This window comes from Pseudochaenichthys georgianus, chromosome 11 (genome assembly GCF_902827115.2).
Source record: "Pseudochaenichthys georgianus chromosome 11, fPseGeo1.2, whole genome shotgun sequence".
Lineage (NCBI taxonomy): Eukaryota > Metazoa > Chordata > Actinopteri > Perciformes > Channichthyidae > Pseudochaenichthys > Pseudochaenichthys georgianus.
The window spans coordinates 9,111,007-9,123,669 of NC_047513.1; the positions used below are offsets into that span (position 1 = coordinate 9,111,007).

Sequence of the window (12,663 nt, forward strand, 5' to 3'; positions counted from 1 at the left end):
TGTTTTTGGTGACATTGTGGATTTCTATCTCTCTAGCCACATGATCTAATATAGACACCTTTTTATTTCCTGTGCGTGTTCATTCCAAACTAATCTTTGCAAATTGTTTCTCAAACATAAAGCATGTCAATGCATTTTTGTCAACACAACTGAAACTATTTATCTAAACCTCCAGTGTTTTTGACCCTATTACTTTGTTTTGACTGACTTTAGTATAATTTAACTATGACATGGAGGTCCTCTTGCTGGTTGCCTTTTGGCTGGTGCTTACCCAACTCTGAATCACAAAATGAATAGGTTTAAGAGAAGTTTGTCATGACCAATGCCGTTTTTTGACTTCATAGATTCACTTTAGTTAAATACTTTACGTTACATTATTTCTTGTATGTTTGTAATTTTGAACAGTAGATGGAACAAATATTATGGAAATGAAATTGCATATTATACAGCATATTAGCATTGTGGGTATATTCGTCACATTACAGTTTTTACTCACTATTCTAAATAATCTTTAGCTTTCTTCCATTATTGTTTTACACTTTAACGCTGTATTCCAATGTTTATTTTCCATTGTTTATTGGATGTATTCAGGGTTGGGAGGGTTACTTTGTTAATGTAATCTGTTACTGAATACATGGCTCTGAAAGTAATCTGAATACAGTTACATGTCTTAAAAAAGTAACGTAATCAGATTACTTCTAGATTACTTTTGGATTACTTTCTTTTTTCATAACAGATGGGTGTTTTGGTGAACAGGAGACACAAAAAGCAAAGGGAAACTGAACGTGTTTTTACTGTTTTAATGGCTTATCAAGAGCACAACTGAAACATCACATCTGAAACGATGCAACAACATAATAAACTTGTTGGGGATGTGAGGATTGAGAGACACGGCTTAGAACGGGCGTGTCGCCTTTTGTCCTGTCCTGGCAGGACATGAATTCAAATGTCGAACTCGGACTTCATTTTAAGGACATGTCGGCCAGGGGTTTAGAGCTATATTTGTTTAAGCACCGGATTGGCAAAACAGGAGAGTGTGTGCACCAGTCTGCCTTGATCTATGAATTCATGTCTGTGACTCTCACAGTATCTGCTGCCCGCAGCTGTTTTATAGAAGGAACACCTACTTCACTTCATGAAATCTCTGCAGCAGCGGGAGGGTTAACTCGGTCTCTGAGAAGACGAGCCTTTCACGCACCGCCTCACTGTGTTTACCTTCAGAATCATTAGAAAGACTAAAGAGCGGTGTGGCTGATGTGTTTTAACCACACACACCTCTACACACACACACAGACGCGCGATTTAAACGCAGACTTTTGTTCCTCCATGTTTCGTTGTTATTGTTTCACTGAGCGGACCCGCCCCTTTTTTTTTTACAAACGCTCCCTTTTTTGGTCCATCTGCGGCGGTAATAGGTTTTGTGCGCTGTGATGATTCGGCTGTACCTTTAGTAATGAATATTAAATGGTGTGAGGAAATCTTTCCACCAATAATTCCAATAAGTAATCCAAAATGTATTCACTTCAGGTTTACGAAAGTAACTGTAATCAGGTTACTCGTTTTTCAAATGTAACGCGAGCTGAATACAGTTACTTGATTTTTGTATTCTGATTACGTAACGCCGTTACATGTATTCCGTTACTACCCAACCCTGGATGTATTTTCTGTCGGCCGAAGTCTGGCTCGTCTGTCTGGAATCCTTTTAAAGGCGACGCGTCGCGGTCTGCCGCTGCAGGAGAGCTCAGATGGGAAGAACATTTTATAAAAATGGTCCCCAAACTTCAGGGCCTGGATAAACCGGCAGGACACCCTGCCGTCCGCTCGGACAGAGACTGTACTTCTGAAGGCGGCAGTGTCAACTAGAAACGGTGAGTTTAATGTCCGCTGCGGCTCATGTTTTCTGTAGCCAGCCGCCTGCTAGCTAGCAGGCTAACGTCACATCTATATGATAAGAGTGCAACTAAGTCTGCTGTCTGGAGACACAGCCAGCAGACTAACATTTCCACAGCAAAGCCAGCTTTCATTTCAGACCCGCAGCTCTTCTTCTGTAGCTTGTCCGTTACTAAAAAAGTGTGTTGTTTTTTTACTCCAGCTGTTGATTTTCCCCATAAGCTAAAAATATCACAATAACAAAGTGGCGTGTGGGTCATGTATGTGATGTGGGCAGTTCTGTTCAGTAATGAATCACGTGATGTGTTCTTGTTCTCTGTGAAGTACATATTGACACTGTTGATCTGAGTTTTTTTATAATTGTCATTGTGTTCTCAAAGTGCAATCAGTTCAAGTCTCCAATGGTGCTGCCTGATTTAACCTACACATGACATTGCATGCCATACAATACAAATGCATATATAACTAAGCTGCTAATAAACACAATGTGCAGCATGTCTTTGTGCAGCAGAGGCTTGCTGCACAAAGACACTCTGTTTCTGAGTTTTAACAAAGACACTTCAAATTGACACTTCAGGTTAGGGCTGCACTTCTTCTGTCTCAAGTAGGACTAATTTGCAGTGTATTCTGGGTAAATTATGAGGCTTCCTTGATTGGCCACTGTCTACTCTGCATTTAAAATCTCTGCTCCAAATGATGTGATCAAGGATGACACTCTTAACTGCAGAACTAATCTGGGAGTCCTTTAGGTTAGGTCAGGTTGAGAAATAATGCTGAGTATTAGATAATAAACTGAATGTGTGCATTTTGAGCAATCAATTTGAAGGGTAATTGTTAGCATTTAAGTGTTTAGATTAGGATTACTTCCTTATGTTTGCTCAAAAGGGCAACTTCTGTATTTGTTGACTTTACCAATGGGCTTGTATCTGAGTGTTAAAGTAAGTAAATACTTTTTTACTGATAGGTGGGTTTAACCGACCACCAAGCTACATTAGGGCACTGTAATTCAACAGTTGTGACATCTATAACGATTTGTAGAATGGTGTTAATTCAATTTAAGTCATTTTAGAATATACAGATTGTGGTGTTGAATAATTTGCATTATTTATACTGTTGTTTCTTTTTGTCCACTCCAATATTTCAAGGAGAAAGTTGTATTAAAAGACTTGAATATGCAATTTATTTAACAGCACCAGAAACTAGTTTAACAACAAGCAGTGGATTGACAGAACATTAATCAGCAGTTATTGAAGATTAATTAATGATATGTTTCGAGTCATTTTCTAGTCATGTTTTATATCATTTTATACTAAAATACTTTTATGTTTTGGACTGTCAGTCCGACAAAACAAGACATTGTTACAAGATGTTCCTTTCATCTGCGTGAATCTAAGTCAGAAATGTTTATGTTTTTAGATTTTCTATAGAATAAATTATTACTAGATCGATCAAACACTAAGGAAAATCATTATTATCATATTTATTATTTTAATAAATATTGAATATTCTCACTGTAATGAATGCATATTTCATTGTAGGATTGTTTTTTTTTCATATCACACTAGTTCAATTCAAAACTACCAAATAAATTGTGAGTATCTCGCTTTATCAATTCTGGGTTTAAATCAAAATGGGTTGAGAATGGCAGTCATATGACATTTACACAGGTTATTCACACATATCTGGATTTTTTGAAAGTCCTGCGATCAATTTGACATATTTTTAATCTCACATCCTGACATCAAGCCTATAGTATTATCAAGATAATAGTATAAACTGTCCAGCAGTAAAAAAAAAAGAAAAGGAAACAATAAAACCAAATCCAAATAACAACTTTAAACTGGCAGTCATGACAGTGTTCCTGCCCCCCAGATGCAGTCCCTGCCCGTGGAGGTGGGCAGCAGCAGCAGCTCCGCCCCCAGAGACACATCTGGCCCGGTGGTGCAGGTGTGCTTCCCCAGCGCTCAGGGCTCGGTGCTGGGCAGCCTGAACCAGCAGAGAGAGGACGGCCAGCTCTGTGACCTCTCCATCCACGTCCAGGGTCACGTGTTCAAAGCCCACCGCTGCGTGCTGGCCGCCTCCTCACCATACTTCCATGACCAGGTGGGAGATTAAGCTGCTGATGATTTCTGGTCAGAATAAACACATCAAAGCCTCATGGAGTCATACTCATTCATTTCTGATCTGCACCATGTAGGACATGTGCCAAATAATGAGATTCAAAGGCATGCACCCTCCCTGTTTCTAAGCATGTATGCATACTGGCAGTTTGGTTTAGCCCGATTTAGCATAGAAGGATTCAAAGAAAATTGATATGACTAATGATTCAAAGGCAAATATTTGACTTGATAATCTTTTTGGATATACTGTACTGGGAACGTTTATAACAGGACATGCTGCTCAAAAACCATTTATAAAAACAATTAAAGGAACAGACACTTAATTAAATAGAATGTCGGTTAAGATGAAATGCTTAATGTTGCCAAGAATGCAATAATTAATCATTAAACAAATGGTCATTCAGAAGCAGCCTGAAGAACTCCATGGGATGCATGCACATTGAAAGTAGTGGTGCAAGACACATTTGACATTAAAGAGATTTGTTTAGTGAAGCCATATGGGCCATACTCTAACGGAGCCTGCTGTATGTGGCATGGCTTTTCTAAAGTTGACAGCATAGCTGAAAATCATGTTCTCCTGATTATATAAATAACATCAATTAGAAAGGATTCATTTCCCATCACGACAACTCTAAAAAGAAGAAATTGGAGAAGTAAGCTGTTGGGAGGAGGTGTGGGAGAGGCAGGACACACCCTACACAAATTAATTAAAGGACCTATCATCCTCATTGCCAGGTTCATATTTGTATGGTGTGCCTCTTGTGACGTGTCTCCATGCTTTAATGCTCAAAAAGCTCTTTATTTCTCTCATACTGCCGGTGCTGCAGCACCTCTTTTCACCCTCTTCAACCAATCAGAGCCCAGTCTGCTCTGATTGGTTAGCTGGCTGGCTCTGTTGTGATTGGTCAGCCGCTTAGAGATGCCCCTTAGTCTATCACGTAAAATGTGGATGTTACATATTGATGTAATTATGTAACGGAAGTAAACAAAGAAGTCCAATGGAGGTGTTTCAGGCAGGGGGGGGGGGGGAGAGAAACTCTCTAAAGGATCTTTAGGATTTTAGTCTTTGCAGATCATTTACATTCACAAATACCTAGCTAACGCACTTCAGGAAAGGGAAACCCAAAAAAGCACAATGGGGCCCCTTTAAAGTATTGTGATGTATCCCCCCCCACCACCAGGTGCTCCTGAAGAACATGTCCACAGTCTCCATCCCGGCAGTGATGGACCCGCTGGCATTTGAGAGCGTTCTGAGCTGCGCCTACACCGGGGAGCTCCGCATGCTGCGCGACGACATCGTCAACTACCTGACGGTGGGCAGCGTCCTGCAGATGTGGCACATCGTGGACAAATGCACCGAGCTGCTGAGGGAGGGCCGGGCAGCAGCGGGCGGAGGGGGAGGAGGGGGTGCAGGAGGAGGAGGTGTGCTGGACGGGGTCAGTGTTGGAGGAGGAGGTGGAGGGTTCGCTAACCTCGGATGCAGCAGCAGCAATGGTGAGGGTATGGCAGGTGGGGGTAACAGAGCTGGTAGTGATGGTGGCGTGGGCGTCCCCCAGGTGGTGGGGTCCAAAGAGCCGCAGCGTGCCTCCCTCCCCCCCAGCCGCCCGTCAGTGAGTGAGAGTCAGTCCCCCAGCAGCACCAACTACTTCAGCCCCAGAGACGGGGGCGGGGCAGCCGCAGCCGGGGCCTCAGCTGACCGAGGCGGGGCCAGCAACACCCCCAGCTACTGCACCCCATCAGGAGGAGAGGAAGCCTTCCTTATTGAGGAAGAGGAGGATGACTTGGAGGATGAAGAGGTGATGTACCACCAAAGGAAGAGAGGAAGAGGAGGAGGCAGCGGGAGGAGGAAGAAGATGAGCTCAGCGTCGGAGCAGGAGGTCGGGGTCAGTGACAGCTTTGGCGTGTCTTCCTATCAGGTGAGGCCCCTTGAAGTTTATCTGGAAAGCTCTTATTTTGGAAAAAAGTCATATTTTCAGTCTTCAGCAGTTTAAAAAAAATGGACTTAATAATAATAGTAATAATACATTTTATTTGGGGGGCGCTTTCATAGGACTTAACTTTTAAAGGTCCCTTATACTCTCAGATACATACAAGACATGTCTCTGAAGTGTTTGCCTCGATACAGATCATGCATCGTAGCATGCCCCTCTGTTTCAACCCTGTTTCAAAAGTGCTGATTCTGTATCTGTTGCTTTAAATGCTAATGAGCTGCTGCTGGACACGCCCCTTTGGAAAGTGATTGGTTAAAAAAAAATATTGGTGCTCTAGGAGGAGATTCAGGTGATAAGGCGCGTTCACACCGAGTACGTTTAGTTCCGTTAGTACCCCTTATGTCGCGTTCACACCAAAAAGAGTATTTAGTGCCGGGAACTTTTACCCCCATTTTTAGTGCCTGCTGAGAGGTGGTACTCTCCTGGGGGAAAAAAGTGCCCCAGTTCTGATTGGCTAGGCGAATTGCAAACCACGCCCCGTAAAACTCTGAAATGTTTTGTAGAGCCGCCATTTTATTATCCTCGCATTAGCATTATTAGCATTAGCATTCGCTCCTGGAGATGAGGAGGTGTCGGCGTTCTGGCGATTTACTCGGAAGGCTTCTGGGAGTCCCAGCAGCTTCTACACTACTTCTACTCTGCTCATGTGCGTAATCTTCCCTCAGGGAAAAGTATTCCGGTGTGAACGCGATCGGCTCTTAGTTCCGTAGGGGAACTAAGTGCTGGGAACTAAGTGCTGGGAACTAAGTGCTGGGAACTAAGTACGGCAAAGTACTTGGTGTGAACGTGGCTAAGGTGGGCGGGTGTTACCGTTTGGTTATTGGCTATTGGCTAATGGTTGCCCAATACAAAAAAACAGTTTTTATAAACAGGTGGATACTAAGCGAATCCCTTAACACACTGGGGGGAACATTTTGTGTATAAAAGACATAAAAAAGTAATACTATGACCTTTAACATTTTGTCTGTCAACAGTTGATGTTGATAAACAGTATCTTCATCTTTGTTGAACAGATGAATACGGTTTGTTTTGGACCCACAGTCATGGAGCAATATCTAAAGAGGAACATGGTTTTATTTTATTGAGCATGTTTTATTGTCCCATTAAAAATTTTTTTTAAAAGATGGTATCTAGAAAATATCGTATATAGAAAGACCTAATGTATTTTTTAAATAATTTTGATGTTAATTGTACTATTGCAAAAATGATTTAAGTGCCATCGGGAGCTCTCCTTTTAATATTGGTCTTAACCAAATGTAGCATTGTTATTTATAATTATTCAAATGGGATTAGGGTCCTTTTTAAAAACGAAAACTGTAAGTTCTATGAAACACTTTTGGAAGACTCAAAGGTCCATGGTAGTCGAGCATCTTTTCCCTCATCCTTTTGATTGTAAATGATAATAATGCAAGGTTTTCATTGACAACATGACTAGCTTTCCCTAACTGTTTATAACGAGCATTATCTCTGACAGGACGGGGATCACCTGCTGAGGCGTCCTGCCTATAGCCAGCCCAGCATCATGCCTCGCAAACAGTGGGTGGTGGTGAAGACCGAACGCATGGAGGACGACGACCTCATTGTGGTGTCCGGGGAGGAGGGGGGAGAAGACGAGGAGGACGAGGAGGAGAGGGAGATGGAGCTGGCCCGAGAGAGGGAGAGGGGCAACTTCAACATCTCCAACGTTAGGAGCCTTTCAGCCGACCTGCCAGCCAGAGCAGAGGGCGACATGAACTCACAGGTGAGCTGAAGTCACTCTCAAGGCACATTGGGGAGAGATTTATGAAGTGATTCCATTTCTATTTGTAAACAAATTCATTTGCCACCATTAAGGGGCGCCAACGTTTCAAACTGCACACAAAGAGGTTAAAACAGCTTCTCTCTGCATCTGAACTTTATTTTTTATAAACCTTTATGGATAAATGCAGCATATAAGACTTGCCCTGCACTGAGTGTCCAACGTGCAGGTGTTAGAGAAGTCTTTTAAACACTGCAGATGAATTCTGAGTCTAAGTTTGAAACATGCAAAATCTAAGCATTTAGACGGGTTCAACTCCCCGTTCTCCTTGTGTCCCCAGGTGGACTACTGCCAGTCTTCAGAGGACTACCTCAAGTTTGAAGGCAGTTTAATGGACCAGACTCTGCCTCAGCACCTCCATGACAGCGCGGCGGGTCAGAGCCAGAGCGCTAACCGAGCCGTGTCGGCGCTGCTGGGCCAGGTCCAGTCTGCAGCCTCGGCCCGGGCCCAGCTATTCCCCCTGGACATGCTGGGGAACCAGATCCTCCTCTACAGCCAGGCCTCCGGGCTCTCTCTTGACGGGGCCCCCCCTCCCCTGGGGATGGCAGGCGGTATGATGGGAGGAGCCTCTTTCAAAGGGCCCAGTCTGGAGCACGGCGCAGTCCATTTGTCAGTGCAAGGCGGCCTAGGAGTCGATGGCGTGGACTGTGGGGGGATGGGAGGTGGCGGCAGTAACAGCACCACTGGGGGTTCTGGGAAAGTGTTTATGTGCCACTGCGGTAAGACCTTCACCCACAAGAGCATGAGGGACCGCCACATCAACATGCACCTGGACCTGAGGCCCTTCCACTGCCCCGTCTGTGCCAAGAAGTTCAAGATGAAGCATCACCTGACGGAGCACATGAAGACGCACACGGGCCTCAAGCCGTACGACTGCCTCGGCTGCGGAAAGAAGTTCATGTGGCGCGACAGCTTCATGAGGCACCGCTCACACTGCGAGAGGCGCGGCGGGGCGGGGGAGGGCGGCGAGGGAGGGAGAAGAGGGGACGGGGAGGATGGGCACGATCTGATGTCCTCTCCTCACCTCCTCCTGTCTGCAGGTGAGGGAGGACAGGGCGGGGTTCTGGGAGGAGGAGGGGGAGGGGGAGGGAGAGGAGGCGTGTCGGTGTCTTCTCAGCATTTTTCCAACAGTGTTCTGTCGCCAGCAACAGGAAGCAGCAGCAACGGTGTGAACAACATGGCCGCCGCGGGGGCACTACTAGGGGTCTCCCAGAGTCAGGGCGCAGGGATGTTTGCCGCTCTGGGGTTGGGTCGAAGTGTGTGTGAAGAAGACGTGTGTGAAGTCAGTGCTAATGATAGCAGCGTGACCTAAACCAGAAGTGTGTTAGGTCCAACGGGAGGGAGCCTCTTTGTCAGGTTTCTTGTTCCTGCTGCTGTTTTTAAATTATAGAAAATACACTTTTAACTGCCAGCACCCAGTATTTCAAACAGGAAGTGGGTATTTTGGCAAAGAATCGAGGATCCTGTTGGACACAGGGTGAAGAACCTGAACATATTTGTGGAAAAGTGGGACTCTGGATGCTCGTCAACTGCCGAGAAGTTTGTGAAAGGATCTGCGGTTGTGCCATCACAACATGTCTTTCCTCCTAATAGTAACCTCATTAAAGAAGGACCTTTGAGCTAGTGAGTAAGCTATTGTTTCAAAAATACCAGAAGTTTATTCTTTGGAAGAATGCTTTGCGCGTTGAGTGGAAACCAAAAATGAAGAGACGGTGCTTCACTAGCTGTCAGTAGAGTAAAACAAATGGCTGTTCTAATCTGCTGTTCTGATGTATTATGAGGAATCAGTCACTTGATTGTATTCAAACAAGCCGACAGGAGAAAACACTGCACACAAGAAAAGAAGTGCTAAAGTTGCAGATATGTTTCTCCTCGGAACAGTTTCCCATGTAACGAGCTGTTAGCACTGCCACGTTGTGTTGAGACTCTGCGCTGCTGCTTTACCTGAAGCCCAGACTGGATTACAGTGAAAGGAACAATCTAGTTTCCTCATCACAAGGGAACCCTGTTTGTCTTCCGGCTTCTTATTCACCAACCTGTACAGTTACCTGACTGAATGTTACGTAGTTAAAGTAGCAAAAGAAAAGATCTGTTTTTAACACAAACAGTACCTGTACCGGATTAGTTCAACACTTGCCCTGTGGAGATTTAAAAGCAGGAGGAAGTAGAATGTATCATTGCTTTTACTTTCTAGTTCTCAAGCTTTGTGAAATATATTATTACTGTAAATATATAGAAATATATGTCATCAGACCTGGGACAAATGCTAACTTGTAGTGCTGGTGCGTTTGCTGCAGTGCGGTCTGCTTTAGAAGTGGGTTAGCTGTAGAGAAAGGGTTCTGCACTGCCTAAAAACATTATCTTAACCCACGGTGCGTCTCTCTGATAATTCAACGAGGATTATTTGAAGCCAGCAGCGGTAGATGGTGGTCTTATTTAAGCTATACAGTGTATAGTGTGTTTACAAGCGTACCTCCTCTGAATGGCTGACAGAACAGAAGTGATGGAGCCACATTAAAAAAGGAAGCCTTCTTTTCTCAGTAGCTGTAAGGCACACAAAGAAGCCAAATAGCTTAGATTTAATTTATTTGACTGTAGATTATTTATTTTTTTGCGATATCTTTAACAGTAGAGTAGAGTAGTGCAGGCTGACGTTGACTTTTTATTGATCAGAGATCAGCAGTTCCCCTCTGGTCGTATTTATAAGCACTGATTTTGGTCCAACACCTAATATAAATTATTTAAAGATGGGTTTCATTCACATAAAACACATTTTCCAGATGAATATATTAATTGCAGGTAATGTTGAGATAAGCGACGCTTTGATTTCACTTTGGTGAAGTACCTACGGAACACTTTTATTCCAGGAAAATGCTCAAAAATATATAACTAGTCAAACATGCTGAATATTCTATTTAATTTTCAGTGACATATTAAATGGAATTACAAAAAAAGTGTATCCTTGTTCACAAAAAAAAAAAGTGCTCTCAAGATGCCGAATAACGATTTGTGTAGTTTAAACCTCACAGGAATGTAATGTCTTTATAGAGGTACACTATATCATGTTATGGATTACAGTTACAGCTAGATTGCAAAATATTTGTTCACCTCCACCTTGTTTTTCATTTTAAATTGTCCAATTATCATTTTAATAGTAGTTTATCTTTATCATCAAGACACTACACCCTGTTTATTTACATTATAACATGTTTTACAATGTGCTGTGTGTCTTTTTAAGGTGTAAGTCACATTTTAATAGATAGCCTGTTTTAAATGAACTATAGACAAATATGGTTTTATGTTTGTGATGAAATAATATTCACTTTCAGAAAGGCGGTGATTTCGAGATGATGCTAATAATGTGTGTTTTTAAGATGTGTACCAGTGTAGCTACAGCACAGGACAGTGAGTGCTGAAAGAAATATGACACATGACCTCTTTAACATTCGACATGCCTTCAGAGATGTTTTACAGTTGCAAAGAGATAAGTGATCGATATGTTTTACCTTCTGTGAAGTCTGGATATGGATATTTTTTACAAAGGTTTGGAGCCAGGACAAAATGAAAGAACTGTTTGTACGTGTTCAGTGTGTCCTCCTCTATGACTGCTTCTGTTGTGTTTTTGTTTCACATTTGCTCTGTATGTGTAGTCCTCCGCTGAACATTTACAGAGAAAACACAGGATGATTGCTAAAGGAGAACGTGCCCGAGACGGGGCGGAGCGTGGAGTTATCTGAAGGAACCCAGAAAACAACCATACAGACAACTGACTGCCAGGGAATGTAGGTGAAGCGACGTCCGTTTGTGATGACGCTGCACAGCTGATCGTCTGACCGCAGCCAGATCACTGCATGCGCTGCATCGTCCTATCAGTGAGCGATACACAGTAAGGGGGCGGGGCGAGTGTCTGAGGATTTCACCGGAGGATGGTCTGGTAGTTCCTTGATTATCGCCCCTCCGTTATCGATCCCCGGTCCTCCGGCACAAATAATGCCACTGGGATGGTACTCAAGATGGCGCAGACAAATCAACTTCCGGTGATGCCGAGACCGAGGAGCGAGGAAATGAAAAATAAGAGAAGTGAAACGCACCCCCAGATAGTCATAGGCTACCTTCCTGTGTCATGAAAACTGGCACAGATTTAAACTAGGATTTTAGAGAAAGACCAGCAGTTATCATTTTATTAACTGAGTGATGTGCACAGCAAGAGTTCACTATTTGTGACAATTACAAAAAAGAATATGAATTGTGCCAAATCAGGAAGTGTATATTCAACTTCTTAAATGATGATAAAAACTAGACCCAAAACCAAGAGTTTGTACTTTTATTTAGTTTAAAAGTGTAATTCATTGAAAATAATCCCACGATGGGTGTGTAGGTGGTATGTTTTCAGCAGCTCTGAAGCACACTGAACAGTTTTGAACAAACAGTTTACTCTAGATTACAATCAGTCAGATGGTTTCTTGCACCTTGTGTTATTTGAATAAGTGATAGAAGAGCTGTGAGATATAAAGACGGTAGGATGTGTGTACAGAGCTGAAAGGTGTCGCTGAATACTGTATTGAGGTATTTTAATTATTTTTTTACATTCCTCAAACAGTTACATAACATTTAACATGTCTTCTGACCAGTTGATTGTTGAACAGAAGATGACGGCTGTCTATAGACATTTCGATGTAAATCCTGAGTGGTACTAATAATATAATTCTACCGCAGATCAATATTCACCTCTGCTCTGTATCAAAATAAAGGATTAATACATTATTTGGTGAGAATAATGGACTTTGTATGTTTAAATCTTGACAAATATAAATAAATCTTTGTTTCGTACTATAAAAATGTATTTTGAAGAACAAGTCTCATT

General features: G+C 42.8%; 1 protein-coding gene across 1 annotated transcript; it reads left to right on the forward strand.

Moving 5' to 3' along the window:
* Positions 1-1,426: 1,426 nt before the first annotated feature.
* On the forward strand, positions 1,427-12,563 carry zbtb22b (zinc finger and BTB domain containing 22b). Its single transcript, XM_034094013.2, has 5 exons — positions 1,427-1,868; positions 3,763-3,993; positions 5,192-5,926; positions 7,476-7,742; positions 8,080-12,563. The coding sequence occupies exons 2-5, from the start codon at positions 3,763-3,765 to the stop codon at positions 9,109-9,111; spliced, it is 2,265 nt and encodes a 754-aa protein (XP_033949904.1). The 5' UTR covers positions 1,427-1,868; the 3' UTR covers positions 9,112-12,563.
* Positions 12,564-12,663: the final 100 nt, after the last annotated feature.